Source organism: Barbatula barbatula (genome assembly GCF_947034865.1).
Source record: "Barbatula barbatula genome assembly, chromosome: 24".
NCBI lineage: Eukaryota > Metazoa > Chordata > Actinopteri > Cypriniformes > Nemacheilidae > Barbatula > Barbatula barbatula.
The window spans coordinates 18,858,165-18,874,204 of NC_136787.1; the positions used below are offsets into that span (position 1 = coordinate 18,858,165).

General features: G+C 40.0%; 1 protein-coding gene across 4 annotated transcripts; it reads right to left on the reverse strand.

The window, feature by feature from the left end:
• Positions 1-267: 267 nt before the first annotated feature.
• On the reverse strand, positions 268-13,396 carry rnf34b (ring finger protein 34b). 4 transcript variants are annotated; one of them, XM_079448778.1, is made up of 8 exons: positions 13,245-13,362; positions 7,680-7,904; positions 6,260-6,694; positions 4,879-4,941; positions 4,469-4,670; positions 3,960-3,989; positions 3,628-3,669; positions 325-2,348 (listed from the first exon to the last, which is right to left on the reverse strand). In XM_079448778.1, exons 1-8 carry the CDS (start codon positions 13,248-13,250, stop codon positions 2,155-2,157), a joined length of 1,197 nt encoding a protein of 398 aa, XP_079304904.1. In that variant the 5' UTR covers positions 13,251-13,362; the 3' UTR covers positions 325-2,154. The 4 variants fall into 4 exon arrangements, with proteins under 4 accessions (XP_079304906.1, XP_079304904.1, XP_079304905.1 ...); XM_079448779.1 differs by having other exon boundaries at positions 338-2,345; XM_079448780.1 differs by lacking the exon at positions 3,628-3,669 and having other exon boundaries at positions 268-2,348; positions 13,245-13,396.
• Positions 13,397-16,040: the final 2,644 nt, after the last annotated feature.

Consider the following 16,040-nt stretch of genomic DNA (forward strand, 5'->3'; position numbering starts at 1 on the left):
TCTTTAGCCTTTCACATCCATTGTAACTTCCGTTTCTTGGGGACTTTAAAATCCATATCCGGAATAAAATTTTCCCATCCTCTTATTTTACGTCACTGTATCAAGACTTTAAACCGAATCGTTGGACAACAACAACTTTTGTGAATCAAAGTATTATGTTTAAATGGACATTATTTTAGCACATTAACGATAACTGCAGGTGTTTCGCCCGATGACTAGCCGGCGTATTAATTCCAATGGGTGCGCATTACTGGAGCCACTAGAGGTCGCTGATGGGCGTTTTATTGTTTGCAACACAGACAAAACACTGAGTATTCAAATTATGGGAAATATAGTTAGTTCAAGATACCATATTTTATTAAATTTCATAAATCATCTTTGAATTACCAAAATAAAAAGTTCAACATTCCAAAATACAAAGACCAGACCCCAAAACATCCTCCGGCATTCAGTTGAAGTAATTTCAGGAGTGAGATGTCCATTGTCTGCTCAGCTAGAGTAGTTGCCAACTGACATCTTTTGGAGATAGCAGCATTAGAAACATACATGTATGCACAGTGTCAATGTTGGGTACACAGGTGTGGAGATGTTTTAACACAAAAACTGTAAATGGATGTGACAACCAAACACAATCATTTGGCCTGTAGTATTTTCTTTGCGACTGGTGTAAAAGAGAACCTACTTAAAGAATGCTGTACACATCCCGGAATGCTGAGAGGGGAACCAATGTTCAAATAACAGGTAAATATATCCACGAATGTACACTTGTATATCGTGATTTAATTCCATTTCCTTTATATTAGTTTTTCTAGGCAACACCACAGATTACATCATTCACAGCAGAACAAAGGGCATCTAAACGCATTTTATGACAAACTACTTATCATTTTAAAAATATATAGACATGAATATGCACAAAAGAGGGGACGAAAAGAAACTTTGCATCAAAGGCGTAATCATTTTGTTATAAATCCATTGAAGAACTGTGATGAAGAAATCCACGTAGCACCGCTTTTGGAAATCATTGGAAAACGTCCACACATATTGACAGAACACACCAAAGGATGTTTGTTTTGGTATTGCTTGAGATGAAGAACAATGAAGCAGCTTTGTCATTTTGACCTCTGTTCTGTAATGTCATATTTTGTCAAATTTGTTATTTTAGACTTTTCAACAAAGTAAAATGTTCTGGATTTAAAAACGTCAAAGATATGTTTAAAATGGCATCATCCTTATGAGATGAAGACTCAAATCATATCAGAGACATCACATGACATCACTATTCCAATACTTCTTGACAATGACCTTATGATGATATTATATCTTCTCTTGGAAAGAAAACATGTCTGACAAATGTTTTTGGAAATGTCTATAATGAAATTGATCAATAAACATGTTAGCAACTTGTTTGGGTTATTAAAGAGGATAAATAAGTGTTATTAGTGCCCCTAACAGTGTCTTATCCACAAAATACAACGGCGCTGGACTGACCACACACCTCCGGTCTTACAGGTACATGTTTGATTCGGAATCAATTGAGGTTCCAGTAATAAGCTACATAACGGCAGATGCTGGATTTCAATGACTTGAAAAATATACGATGACTTTTCTTTTAGTCTCACAGTCACCGTTGCTGCCGATAACTTCGCTGCTTGCTGGTGTCACATATGCTAAACGGTGGCATGGCAAGCGGATTCAAAACAAGAACATTAAACAATAAGTAATAATAGCACATCCAGAAGCCTTTTCTACTTTGGCACCTATGTTCCCCCTTCACGGCATTGGTCTTCAGTGTTGCTACGACAACATGCATCTTAACGGCAATCGGTTTCTCTACACGCACATGTTAAGATTTCTAATATTGCACATACGATAAGACATCCCCAAATGTTTACAGGAATGTAAACTATTAAATCTTTCATACCTATATATTTTATTCTTCTAAAATCCAACTTCCCTGGGTTAGTAAGCGCACAATTTAAAAGCATAAGTGTCAACGAAAACAAAAAGGTCAGCAGATAAAGGTCACGCTCTAAACAGCGAAGGTGTGCGCTGTACTGGTTTTAGCTAAAGGGCCAGTCACATAGTCCAGTCATAGCCCCATACTGCATATGTCCATCAATGTATAGGTGCTCCAGCAGACGTGAGCCGGCGTTATGACTTGAAGACGTGTACCGCCCGCACCACGTACTGCCTGCAGATGGGGCATTCGTTCATCCTCTTGCCGCACTTGGTGCAGGTGACCATGTGACCGCACTCCAGCAGGACGCAGTCTATCACCGCATCCATGCAGATCCGACACAGGTTCTCATCACCGCTGCCCAGCTGAGCCGCTTGCACACCATCTGCTAGTCGATTCAAGACAGAAAACAAGGGTTGCCCATTTGTAAAGATGAGTTCTGATTACATTAGGAGAGATTGCTGTGTATGAAAGCAAGAGTAATAACCTTAGTAACAAAGTTTAGATGAAGCACACTTGAATCTTTCAGCAGTAAAAACGCTATCAGTCAGTTTTAATTTCCATTCAAATGTTTTATGCTGTGTCCGGTTCAATACCGAAAGCATTTGCGGTATCAAGTCGATCGTGAGAGGGTATTATTTTCAGCATGTTTACAGGGATGTTTACGTTGGAAATAAACAGACTGGTGCATTTTCACGGTTTAAAAGAATTGTAATAATAATTTTCTTGTCTTACAAGTTTTTTCTGAATTTCTAATAATTTTCTTCCTTGTCCGTATCATCAGAGGTAAACAGTCATAATAGGAAATACAAACTCTTACATATTTAGCATTTTCAAATAATACAAATGAAATGATATCATATTATTTTATCTTCTTCAGGGACCAAATCAATATTTCACTTTTAAAGTGCATCATTTCATAAAATATGATCAAAAAAGATTATGCATTCAACTTAAAATCTTACATTTGACACTTTCTACAGTCAAATTAAATGCAATGTCTTGAATCTTTTAAAATTTTTCATTATATAAGTTAACGTTATTTGCAGTTAATCAATTAATAGGTTTGTAATTGAACATTTTAACATTATTTTCCATTAAAATGACAAACCTTTTATTGTAACCGGGAACTAATTAAAGATCTGTGTTATTTGACCCTAAACACAATTTGACATCCTTCTTACGAGTCAAAGCCGTTGGTCAAACCATTAAATGAAACTTTCAGCTCTTCCAGGCCAGTCTTCGCTGAGATCTCTGTTATCTCTATTAAGTGCTGTTAAAACAAAATCGTGCACATCCGCGAACCCTGACAAACCACAAAGATATCTGGTCCTTCTCCATGAAGGCACTTAAAAAATCTGAGCGAGCAGCTATAACAATGCATCCACGACATCAGCTTGGGCTTTTCAGTTAATCCTTCAAATAATTCATGATGGCAAGGTGCAATTACAGTAATGTGACAAGCTATGAAAAGACAGACATATCACATTAGGAGCGTAATTCATAACATGGAGTCAGACACAGATGTGATCATACACACGGGGACCACGTATCAAACTTGGACCGCTCCCAGCATGCATTGGGAAGAGTCACGTTTCACCCTCATTCGTGGCAATGAGATGATGGCAATGATGGTATTGGAGCATTATACAAAGACTGAATCTTACCTCCAATCCCTCCATTGCATATAGGAGGAGGATAGGCTATGACTTTGGTTAGCAAACACAGTAACAGTAGGATTAGTATTATTACCATGACAAATAAATCATTTCAAACTCAGCGTTAATGTAATCCTCATTGTAAGCAACTTAAAAAAAACAACGCCAGGATTAAAATAAGCCTTAAAGTAGTTTTAAAACAATGTCTATCCAGGGGTTAATCTGTGATCAATGTTATATGTTTTCAACCCTGCTGGTTTTCACGACAGACAACACTTCATCCTAAACTGAAACAATGTTAGTCTCTCATACGTAATGCAATGGAATATTTGATCGCTTACCTGCGGATAGACTGTTGCTAACATTTTCCACTGCAAGGAAACAAAATGAGATCAATAAATTTAATGGTCCTTTGTAAATCATATTAGCCACAGTAGATTTTCACATGTTTTTGCATGTTTGAAGTCTGTCAGAAAAGGCTCTTGGTCTTGTCTTTCTGTTGACAGTCAACTGTGCTATTTTCAGATTAAACATCTATAAATAATCATGCTTAATGATATCACGGTCAATACGGGTATATTGCAACGCCTGAAGTATCAATTATTCATCATTTCACAAATAACATTTTATCCAGGGGCATGTTCAAGCTCAAACCGGTGCGCGACGTTATTAGAAGACATGTATTTTGCAGTATTCAACAGGTATGTATACCGATTTCATCAGGCTCCGAAAATTATTCAAGAAGAACCCATAGAATGGCCTTCTCAGCTGCCATGGTTCAACTCTTGCGTCATCACAACAGAGGGTTCAACCGCACCACCGTTTCCGTTTAAAAAGCGTTTTGTCTTACTTGATCTTCTGTTGTGTTGGTTGTCTCTGTAGAGTCGGTGGACGCGCTCCACCAGCTCCCACTTCTCACAGCAACCTGAATAGTTGACGAAGTTTCGTGCGAGGATCTCCTTCAGCTGCCGTACCGTCAGACTCTCGATGTCGGCTTCGTGAGCCAGATCTGAGAGGGAGGCACGCGCCCGTCTCTGCGTCGCTGGACTCACCTGCTCAAAGCAGACCGATGGGTTTACATTTAACTGCAGCCGACAACAAAACACACCTCGTATTTTACTAAATGACTGCTCATATTAGGTTTTTCTCAAGGGGTCGTTCTTCCATGTATTATAAATATGCTGTTCACTTGAAGGTGGAGTACATATGGTAGATGTACGGTGTATAGTACATTTAAGAATACAACAGATTTTTTCAGACCTCTGGTATGTCTTCATGAGGTTCCAGGTTTAGAAGAGAAACCGACGCAGCATCTCCATGGTCCTACAAAACATCACAGAAAACTGTAGTAAAGTTAACAACAATAATACATATTTTGTTAATACTGTAGTTAAACAATTTTATATCTTAATAAAGTGATGCTTGACAAATAACACAAAGCTGTAAAAAGGGCTTAAAGAGTATAAACAATATATATATATATGCAGATACTACATGAAAAAAATATTTTATCAACCGATACAGATGATTATTAATATTGGTGCATCTCTAATATCTACATTTACAACATTTCACCAGGCGCTCTCTCTATCTATTTACTTTTACATTTACATACTGCCATATGTTTTTAATTACAAAAAGTATAACAATAGTCACTTTAGGTAAAAAAAAACGTAAATGTTAGCAGGACAATAGTACATTTATGTTAACTATGTTTTATAACAAATAAAACTTTGGTAACTATAGTTACACCAAGGAATGAAATGAATATAATGAAATGTTATGCACGATGTATGCTTGCAATATAAGACATGAAATCACTCGGCTTTGTTATGTAATGAAATGATATTCATACACTTTTCAGTATTAAGGGTTGCCCCTCCTGTATAAACTGACGTTTATTATTTGTTTACAATAATACAATAGTGATTTCTTCCCGCTTATATCAATATTTCACTGTGTGCTACACTAGGACATTGTTCATAAAGGAGATTCCAGTGTTGGAGGATTTCTGCATATGTGGAAATAGAGATAATTCTCTCAAGGCTCAGCACATGAACTTCTCGCACGTGGCCACATGCAGACGCGGGGAGGCTTAGCCGCCGGCTGTTTATCAATAATGGATGGGTCAATCTGCCTGCCCAGGTTCTCCTGAGTTCAGCTAGGCCATCACATCATATCTTTAAACACATAAACATTTTGGACTCGTTTAAGAACATGGGGTTTGAATGTTCGTGTGGTGAATCTCTAAATTTGATGATGTTGTGTCGTGCTGTAAGGAATTATCGGACAACCTGCTTTACGTAACCTGCTCAAAATGTCAGAAAAAGCAAAGCTTAAACGTCACGGCCAGCATCCCCCAACTCAGCCGTTTCCAGCATCCATGAGGCCACGTCGGATCAAAGCGCTAATGTTCAGTGTTCAATAGCTGAAGACTGTAAGCAGCTTAATGGCGGTACGGAGAAAGCAGTCTATAGATCCGGGTATAATATGTAATAGATTTCTAAACCATGTTGTCCTGACAGCATGTCTCTAAACGGAAAAAGCTGCACAGTCACAATACAAAATGTTCTAGTTCTTCTACCTATGAGACCACCTGAAAAAAACATTCAGAGGATGGGTTTAATTTAGTTCTCCTCACCTGACCGGTTGTCCCTGAGCTATCGCTGCGACTTAGAGCTTCTCCCTGAGAGGCGATTCCAGACAGCGCTGACTGTTGCGAGGCGGACCGCACCGCTGGGGCTGACGGGGTGGAGAGGGAATGCGGGAGAGAGTGCAGGCTGTCCGTGTCCACTTCTGCTTCCTCCTCCTCCTCTTCCTCATCTTCCCCCATCTCCAGCTGCGCACTCAGATGACAGAGCACCAGGTCCACCAGGTCCTGTTTTTCCCTACATGTGTCTGTGTTGATGTTTCGCAGCATGAGGTACTGCCGCAGGTCTTTGACGCGGAGTCGCATTAACCGCGGCCGCTGGAAGGCCGTGCCCCACAGCAGATGGCAGGTGGCACAGCGGCGCAGGTTCTCCTGCAGCACGGAGCACAACGAGCAGAAGCTCTTCTTACAGTCCAGGCAAACGTGCTGAAAGGGCAAAAAGAGGGGCGGGAGAATGATAAATGCAGAGACAATACCAGTCTGAGGTTAGAACAACCAAAAAGAGACGTTTCTGCAATGTTTATAGTTTAGAATGCACACATACATCTGGGAGACGTCTATTGGATGTCTGCATTTACTTCTGCAAGACATTTTTTTAATTGGTTGCTTATCTGCAATTCATCTTTGTAATGTCTCCTGTCTAGAAGACGTCTGTACGATGTTTATGATTTCGAATGTAAAACTGCCTTTTCAAAGACGCACAGCAGACGTTTTCCAGATCTTTAGAAGACATCTAACAGACGTACCTGTGCTATCTGGGCATGAATCTGCTGATGTGTGGACACAAACACGATGCTTAAAAGAGTAAATGAACATTTTTAATGATGCTTAAAAAGTTCCTGTTGCGTCAGGAGCACAAAGGTTTTGGAAATAAATAAATAACTTCCTTCGGCGAACAAACTCATATCACAAGATCAGCAATTGAAGTACATCAGGGTTTAGTTGCTCTAAGTGATGCTGAGCATCTCTCCCATCATTGCTGGACACACAATTTCATCTCAGAATTTATGCTTTCAATCTCTTTGAAAAACACAACTGGACTCTCTGTCGGCTCTGTGATTGTTCTCAAATGCCACCATGCTTATAAATCCACTCTTCAAGCAATTGCACTTGGACCACCGCAGATCCGTCACGCCGTCCGAGCGTCTGCAAACAGCTGTGAGAGTGCTGATACGATATCAAAACACGGACGCATTTGATGAAAAGTTCAAGCTGAGATCTATCATCACATCTGTCCTTTACCAGGCAGCAGACCTTCACAAGACTTACAAAACACAGATGCATGCACAGCTGCTTATATTTTTATATTTAGTAAAACCGAAACCACAAAAAGCCATGGTGTAATGATCTACATACGATTTGCTAAGGTGCTGGTATGAGATGTGGGTGATTTGACACGTGATTTGACAACCTTTCGTCGGAACACTGAGAAGGCAAGTCCACAAGCTTTGCACACCAGGCCTGTCCTTCCTGAGGTGGTGCTGGCGGGGGGGTAGGTGGAGTATCCAGCGCTGGGGGCGAAGCGGAACGGCCCGGCTCCAGCTCCGAAGCCTGGCTGCTGGGTGCGGACCGCCCCTGTGCCCATCACCTCGTTCAACAGCCCACAACATGACGCCCACATGGAGGAGGCCCCCGCCTAGAACGAAAAACATTTTAGGATATGAAATATGCTTGAAATCTTGAATAAAAAAAAACAAACATGATCACATAATGGACGTTTTCCCAAATGCTTCTAGCATTGCTGTCCTGCGTCTACCATTATTTGGACAAACAGGTAGTCCAGTCTCAGTGTTTAAAACTTAAACTTAACCTAAAACTTAAAACAAAAATAGGTTAGAACTTGTCAAAGTAAAAACGATAAAACATTGTTGTATTAAAACATTTCTACATTTATTCGTCAACTACCCATAAACTGTATGTATAATATAAAATAGAATGAGAGAGATTAATCTTTTCTCTTTCTGCTGTCACATGCACAATATATTTGTCAGAAAAAAAACTGGTTTATCTTCTCTGGATTATATTTGCACTTTTTAAAAAAGCCCGGCATGAATGTCCCCACAGAGGTCAGGTTTATTCATCCACATGAAATCAAACCCATATGCTTGACTGACTTTCACATTACATAACTCACTGTTCAACTGTTCTGCATCAAAACAGAAAGGCAACACGCTCAATCTAGTCTTATAATACGCAGAATTAAATCAAAGAGTTTAATATTTGTAATATTAACGTTAAGTGAATCCCAGACAGTGTGAGGAATATGATACAGCAAAAATGGCTGTTTTAGATCCAGCTATAATTCCTGCGCACATTACAACGTTAACACGATGTCAGTCTCCGGGGGCTAAACAGATGGACATCTCTTACGGGTTTCAGCTAAATGGATGTTCCAACCACACAACGCTCTCATAACATCATAGGTATAGATCGAGACAGCCTGCATTACTACGAGTAGCTTTACTCTCTGTCTCTGACAGTCTAATCGTGTGAGGTTTCTGAGAGCTTTTCTTTACTTAAGGTGTAAATTTAGACACTGGTTCAGTAATTTCGCTTTTGTACAACCAGCGAAAATGTGACGACATCTTAGTCCTCCACCGTCAGCCACCGTAGTCTTTTGAAAGGAGGCGGGAGGAGTGGAGTGAGCCGTTGGTTGCAATTCGCCGCTAAATTTCATACACTTGACATTTAAATACAAACAGCCATGAATATTATGAGATTAAATGATGCCGACCAATAGCAAAGCTCAAACAAAATGAAAAACACTTCAATTGTTGTATATTCAAGCGTTCAAGAAGTTTCATTTGTGCCAAAAATGTGTTGACTGCTTTATGCCTTTTCTATGCATTTGTCTTTTTCTACGGTCATTGCCTACTTGTAAAGATGACAGAACAAAACGACAATAAGGATAGCAGTAAAGAAGACAGAGAAAACCACAGCAGGATGACAAATATAAGATGACGTCAACCGACAACATATACTGATTTACCTGAACGAGTATGCTCTGTATAGTACAAGACATGAAGCATTTTTGGCACGAATGTAACCCCATATTTCTTGTCTTAGTAGAAAATCTTAAATCAATAAACCCTCAGACGCACACATAAACATTGTTATTGACAACAAACATGGCTCCTGTCCTTCTGCAGACCGTCCTATGACCCAACATGGCGTGATGTCTCAGAAGACTGCATGAGCTTGTGGGGGGGATGGGTTTGTGCGAGTAACAGAATGCGTCTTCTGTTTAAGAACAGGAGGATCAATGGAACGCATGCATCCTGTGATGCAAAACTGAGACAGGCTGGACGACAGAGAGACAGAGATGGACTGTCATAATGTTGCCATATGAGTGTGGTTGTTTTAGCTGAGAGGCTGAAATCTGTTGTGTTTACGACTGATGCAAAGCAAGTTAAGCCAGGCAGGGCACTTGGCTCGCCCTGGGGCTTTACTGTAAAAAACACACTTACATAATCCAGGCTCTAACAAATTCCACACACATGGTTAAATGTAGTGTTTACGCTCTTATGTATGCCTATATTAAAGGTTCAGTGTGTCATTTTTTGGAGGATCTATTGACCGAAGTTAAATATATGCAAATATACATAACTATGACTTCAGAAGTGTATAAAGACCTTGCATAATGAAGCGTTATGTTGTTATTACCTTAAAATGAGCTATTTCGATCTACACCGCGGGTCCCCTTACACGGGAATTCTCCATGTTGTTTCTACAGTAGCCCTAAAAGGACAAACTGCTCTACCGAGAGTGTTTCGTAAATACACTATCTCCTTCAGCAAAGAAGCAAAACATGACAACTTAGTTTGGTGTCAGCCACCGTAGCGCATCGAAAGAGGGGGATCAGGGGAGGAGCCATCGGTTGCAATTCGCAACCTGACCACTAGATGCTGCTTAATTTCATACACTGGACCTTCAAAACATTTGAGAAAGAATGATACACAACACTGTTATGGAAGTAAATATTTTTTATTTAAATAAGCATGTTTCGGTAAACATAAATCAACTAAATTACTATACAGCAACATAAGCATAGACACAAAAAGTAGTTTTATGCATTTGGTAGACTTTGCCATAGTTCTTATAGATTTACTCTGTGTGTAATCCCAATAATATCACTTAACAATGTGAAGTTCTGTTGAATTCTACATAAGTTATTATAAACACCAAAAAAGAAGTTAGTCGGTTCACAATCCACGACCCCTCATCCTGAAGTCTGTCTGTCAGGTCACTCATATTATCTCTATTTATCAGATTAGGCTGTTCACGAGAAACCAAGGGTTGAAGGGGTGCCCCGCCGGCGGTACGTGAAATGTTTGTATAGCGTGTCAGCCAGCATGAGCTCCGAGGTGCGTAACATAAGGTCGGGGCGTGAAGTCGCTGCTCGTGCTTCAGTCTGGCAGAGAGCCGGTACCACAGATTTCCCCTGTCACTTCAATTAACACGCCGACGGACGGGCCACTTCCATCAAAATATCACAACTCCTTCAGACTGAATGTCTTTTATGAGTAATTCACAAAGAAAGCATTGAATGAATGACGAAAGGAGTTGGTGGATGGATGGATACAGGAGGTGTGTACATGCCTTTACGTTTGAATATGATTGACAGGACTAGATGTGAAAGAAAAGCTCCTTCTAAATTTACGTTATGATCTACGCAATGTAATGTTTTGAGTGAACTAGTACTGTACTCTAGTACTGGCATAGAAAGTGCCAGACATCCCAATGTTGATATTAGTAGTTTCTGACTCCAGCAATGCGTCTTGCTTGATGTCCTCGCATCAGACAACGAGACACAGAAAGGTGCATTGTGTGCTTTAGAGAAACAGAGCATAACATCTTCCCTCACAATCCATTTCACAGAGACTCATTAGAGAGAGAAAATGCTTCTTTTTAAATGCTTCTCGATGTACTCCGAGAGATGACCGTGTGTGTGCGCCAGCATTAACTGAATGCACTCACAACATGATGCATGCACAGAATTTAAAATAAAATGAACCAGCATAAGTACATATATCGTCTCTTTCTGTATGTTTAGTGAGCTGGTAGATTCTCCCTCAATAAAGAAATACTGACAGCAGAAATCATCCGCGGCTGTCACATCAAAGCGCATAACTAACAAGGCAAGCAGATGTTTTTTGCGAGCAGCATTGGAAATGTGTTTGCTTTGAGAAATGAGAAACAATTCACTCAAAATGTACATCCTGTCATTATTAACTTAATTATATGTTGAAGATTTCAAGTAAAGATTTTGCCAATTCTCCTTATGCAGTCCACAGAAGAGTTTCAAAAATGCGTTTTGAATTTACTTGGAGATACTTTTCAAGAAACCTCAATAGAATCTAACAAGACGGCTTGTGTCTAATAAACTAAACTTATAATGATTTTCAACTATTCAGACAAGAATAAGAACAATAAGATCATCTTTGCAAATCTTCGTCATCATCAGCATTTGAATTTCAGAGACAGATTTTTATTAAGAAATGACTGGCATTTTCAATAATGATCATTTGGTGACATATGCAAGTCCATCTACACTCCGTTTTATTATTAAACAGAGAACTGAAACTTACTCAGACTTATGGAGACTTGTGCTCAACTCCTAACACTAGAATCAGACGCTATTGAATCATAAAAGGATACCAATATGAATTGATTTGACAAGGAAAACGCTCAGCCTTTCTAAAAGCTATAGGACTGTACAAGTGACTAATGACTGATGCCACATATGACATAATACTTTGACTCACGTCAAAACTCACATAAAAGAACTCAAGTTTAAGGGCATTCTGTTGAAACCGACTCCAAGGGGAAATCTGTTTTAAAAGTGTCACTACGACATCATTACATAAACCACGGCGAGATATGAATCCAGACAGAAGAGCTCTTGTGAATGAGAGGTATTATTCATAAACCCAAATTATCAGATTATAATTATCCTCATTCACAAAGACCCTCATTGCTGAAGTGGGGTCGATGTCAAGATGAAAACGGATTCTTTGCATACAAATGAGTTTTTAATTAGTAAGACAGTTGACATTCATTTCAGTTCTGCTAGACTTAACCAGAAAAATGAAAATCTCTTTCCAAAAGAATTCAAACTTGGATGCTTAATTCATCAATTTACTGTTCTCTGTTACCAATAATATAGTCTTGAAAATGATCATAACAGATTTGGACATATATTTCATATCTTAATACACATGTCACCGGCAGGGAAAGCTATGCTTTGATGTTCTGATCCCTATGACATCATCAAACTGTGACGTGTCTGTGAGATAAATCGTATGTTCTTCACACTGCACTTCACACAACCTCGCGCACAAACACATCAGTCTGATAAACAAGGTCAGACTTTAATTGTGACGTCACGGCGAAAAGTAATCACGTCCCCAATGACGTCTGAGCTGCACATCCAGCCAAGCGGGTCGGATTCTCTGACGTCACAATTCCTAGCGGCGATATTTCGTAAAGGAATTCGCGTTCGCCGCCTGTGAACCTCGGGGATGTTTTCATACAGACAAACATCTCAGTCGTCTTGATCGATATTCTGACCAAACAAAAGCGCGTTTTTGACGTTTTCGCAGGGAAATCACTCGTGTCGTCCACGACCGTCTGAGACATCAGCTCACACGTGACCTCTCCACCGATCTCATTAGAGAAGTGGTGCGATAAACTAGGTTACGATGACCGCACGCGCCGCTCCAAACGTCCACTCGCATAACGCTATTGGTATTATTTAACGATAATAGAGCCATTCAAGAAACGCATGCAGAAAGCATCATATGATGCATTCTCGCAAAACACAAACTGATGCAACTTTTAAGAAGTCCGGATGGTTGCATATCTAACGCGCAATACGTCGAAAGCGAAACGCGCGTCGCCGGTAACTGTCATGCATCTCGTTGCAAGCAAACAAACGCATCGTCACGTTTGTCCGCAAAAGGAAGTGCCGCCGTACCTTCATTGCAACTCCCGTCCGTAGAAATCGTCGGATGATACGATGTTCATTGCACGGACGCTCGAGACCGCTCCATTACGTCTTCCCCTGCTGTCATCTCTGTGTGTATTTGCGGAACAAAGCATAACGTAATGGCAAAGCAGGTCTCCACCAATCCTGAGCTAGCGAGAGCCACGGGTATGTATAGCAGCCAATCGGAACGTTCTGCCCGGCGTGTGGGCGTGTCTCAGCGCGGGTTTGATGCAGCGGCCGTTTAAAGTGACCGCGATCATTTGATGCGGATGGGCTGTTGTATTATGGGATGTTCACTCTGGAGTTTCTGTGGATTTTACCCTGATGCAGTTGTCCTGTAGTTTCATTTAAAACATATAATAAAGACAAATCATGTATTTAAAATGCAATTGATATAAAACCGCAGGCACACAGACACGTGAATTATTATGTGAATATAAATGTTGGTTTATTTAAATTTTATTTACATAGAACTTAAATAACCATGGTTGACCGAAGTGCTTATTAACTCACAAACAAGAAAAATACAGTTAAAACATCACAATGTCTCAGTTTTAATTAAACGCATTCAGCAGATCAGGCGTTCATACCATTGATATCACATAAAGTGGGAAATCAGGCCATCTAGTGGCCGAATAAAGTCACGGTCATATATATTTTATTGGCCTATAGCATTATAAAGAAAGCGAAATGTATTGCATTTTCAGCAGCACTGGATGATCTGATGCCGTGTCTTCTGTTTACAGGTAGTTTTAAACACGACGAGTGGGCGGAGCTACAAAATGATGACACACTTAATATACATCTGGAACTTACAGTTGATCTCGTGAAGGTCTCAATAGCCCTAAACTGTCAGTCTAAATACAAACACAATGCATTGATTACTATGTTGATTACATTTATAGTAACATTTTGTCTGATGAGTGTTAGATAGACAGTATTAAAGTAAGTTTTGTGTGTTTAATTTGACTAGGAAGGAAGCATAACGTGCAATAATACAGTGCATACATTAATCTGTTTCTTATGCTTCTGTGATCATCAGTACATACCAATGTTAAATTACAAAGCGACAATTTAACACAGAAGTTATTTAGTACAATAGGTATTAGCACTATCGCTCTTTTATGACATATCCCTTATTGCTCCCCGAACTCTTTGTAAGTCGCTTTGGATAAAAGCATCTGCTAAATGACTAAATGTAAATTATGTTAAGACATTCAAATAAAGTGCACAAGTAATTTATCAATAAATAATCAATGATTGCAAGTAAATGCAACACCAGGAACGCTGAAAAAAGACAAACAATTTCAGTCAGGAAGAGATTTGATTATAGAATTCTAGGGTAGATAACATTTTATTTAATGAGTAGTCTTTATAGAAAACAATTCAGCCACACATACAGAGACACATATGAGGCATGTTTATTTAGGAAAACTGTATTTGGTTTCATCCAGTGTGGCCAAAATAAAAAATAGTACGGGTTATGATGAGTTATGTTGTCTTTTGTGGCGCCACGTCTGGTGTAGACACAGTGTTAGTGTTACATTTGTGATGGAGGAGGAGTCTCTTGAGCACGTGATCTCAAATTGTCTAAGAAGAGAGAGAGAGAGAGAGAGAGAGAGAGAGAGAGAGAGAGAGAGAGACAGAGAGAGAGACAGAGACAGAGAGAGAGACAGAGAGAGAGACAGAGACAGAGAGAGAGACAGAGAGAGAGACAGAGAGAGAGACAGAGAGAGAGACAGAGACAGAGAGAGACAGAGAGAGAGACAGAGAGAGAGAGACAGAGAGAGAGACAGAGACAGAGAGAGAGACAGAGACAGAGAGAGAGACAGAGACAGAGACAGAGACAGAGAGAGACAGAGAGAGACAGAGAGAGACAGAGAGAGACAGAGAGAGAGAGAGAGAGAGAGAGAGAGAGAGAGAGAGAGAGACAGAGACAGAGACAGAGACAGAGACAGAGAGAGAGACAGAGAGAGAGACAGAGACAGAGACAGAGACAGAGACAGAGACAGAGACAGAGACAGAGACAGAGAGAGACAGACAGAGACAGAGAGAGACAGAGAGAGAGAGAGAGAGAGAGAGAGAGAGAGAGAGAGAGAGAGAGACAGAGACAGAGAGAGAGACAGAGAGAGAGACAGAGACAGAGACAGAGACAGAGACAGAGACAGAGACAGAGACAGAGACAGAGACAGAGACAGAGACAGAGACAGAGACAGAGACAGAGACAGAGACAGAGACAGAGACAGAGACAGAGACAGAGACAGAGACAGAGACAGAGAGAGAGAGAGAGAGAGAGAGAGAGAGAGAGAGAGAGAGAGAGAGAGAGAGAGAGAGAGAGAGAGAGAGAGAGAGAGAGAGAGAGAGAGAGAGAGAGAGAGAGAGAGAGAGAGAGAGAGGACATAAAAGCACAAGGATCAGATTGTTTTAACGCACGACTGCCTTGCCAAAGAACCCCTGAGCAAATATGTTAAAGCTTTTGAAAGCTGATTCTATCTGAGGATTTACAAAAAGAAACACTTGCTTATCTCTAATCTTAACCAAGCTTTCTCAGTGACCTGTCGATTGTATACTTATTTCAGTATAGAAATCTTTCCATCATATTACAACAGTTGTTATGTCACAAAAACAGCCTTTTTCCACCTTAGAAATGTTGCCAAATGATGAAATATTCTGTGTTGCTAACGCAGAGAAGCTTATTCATGCATTTATGACCTCAAGACTTGACTACTGTAATGCACTACTTAGTGGTTGTCCTCCATCATCAATAAACAAACTACAGTTAGT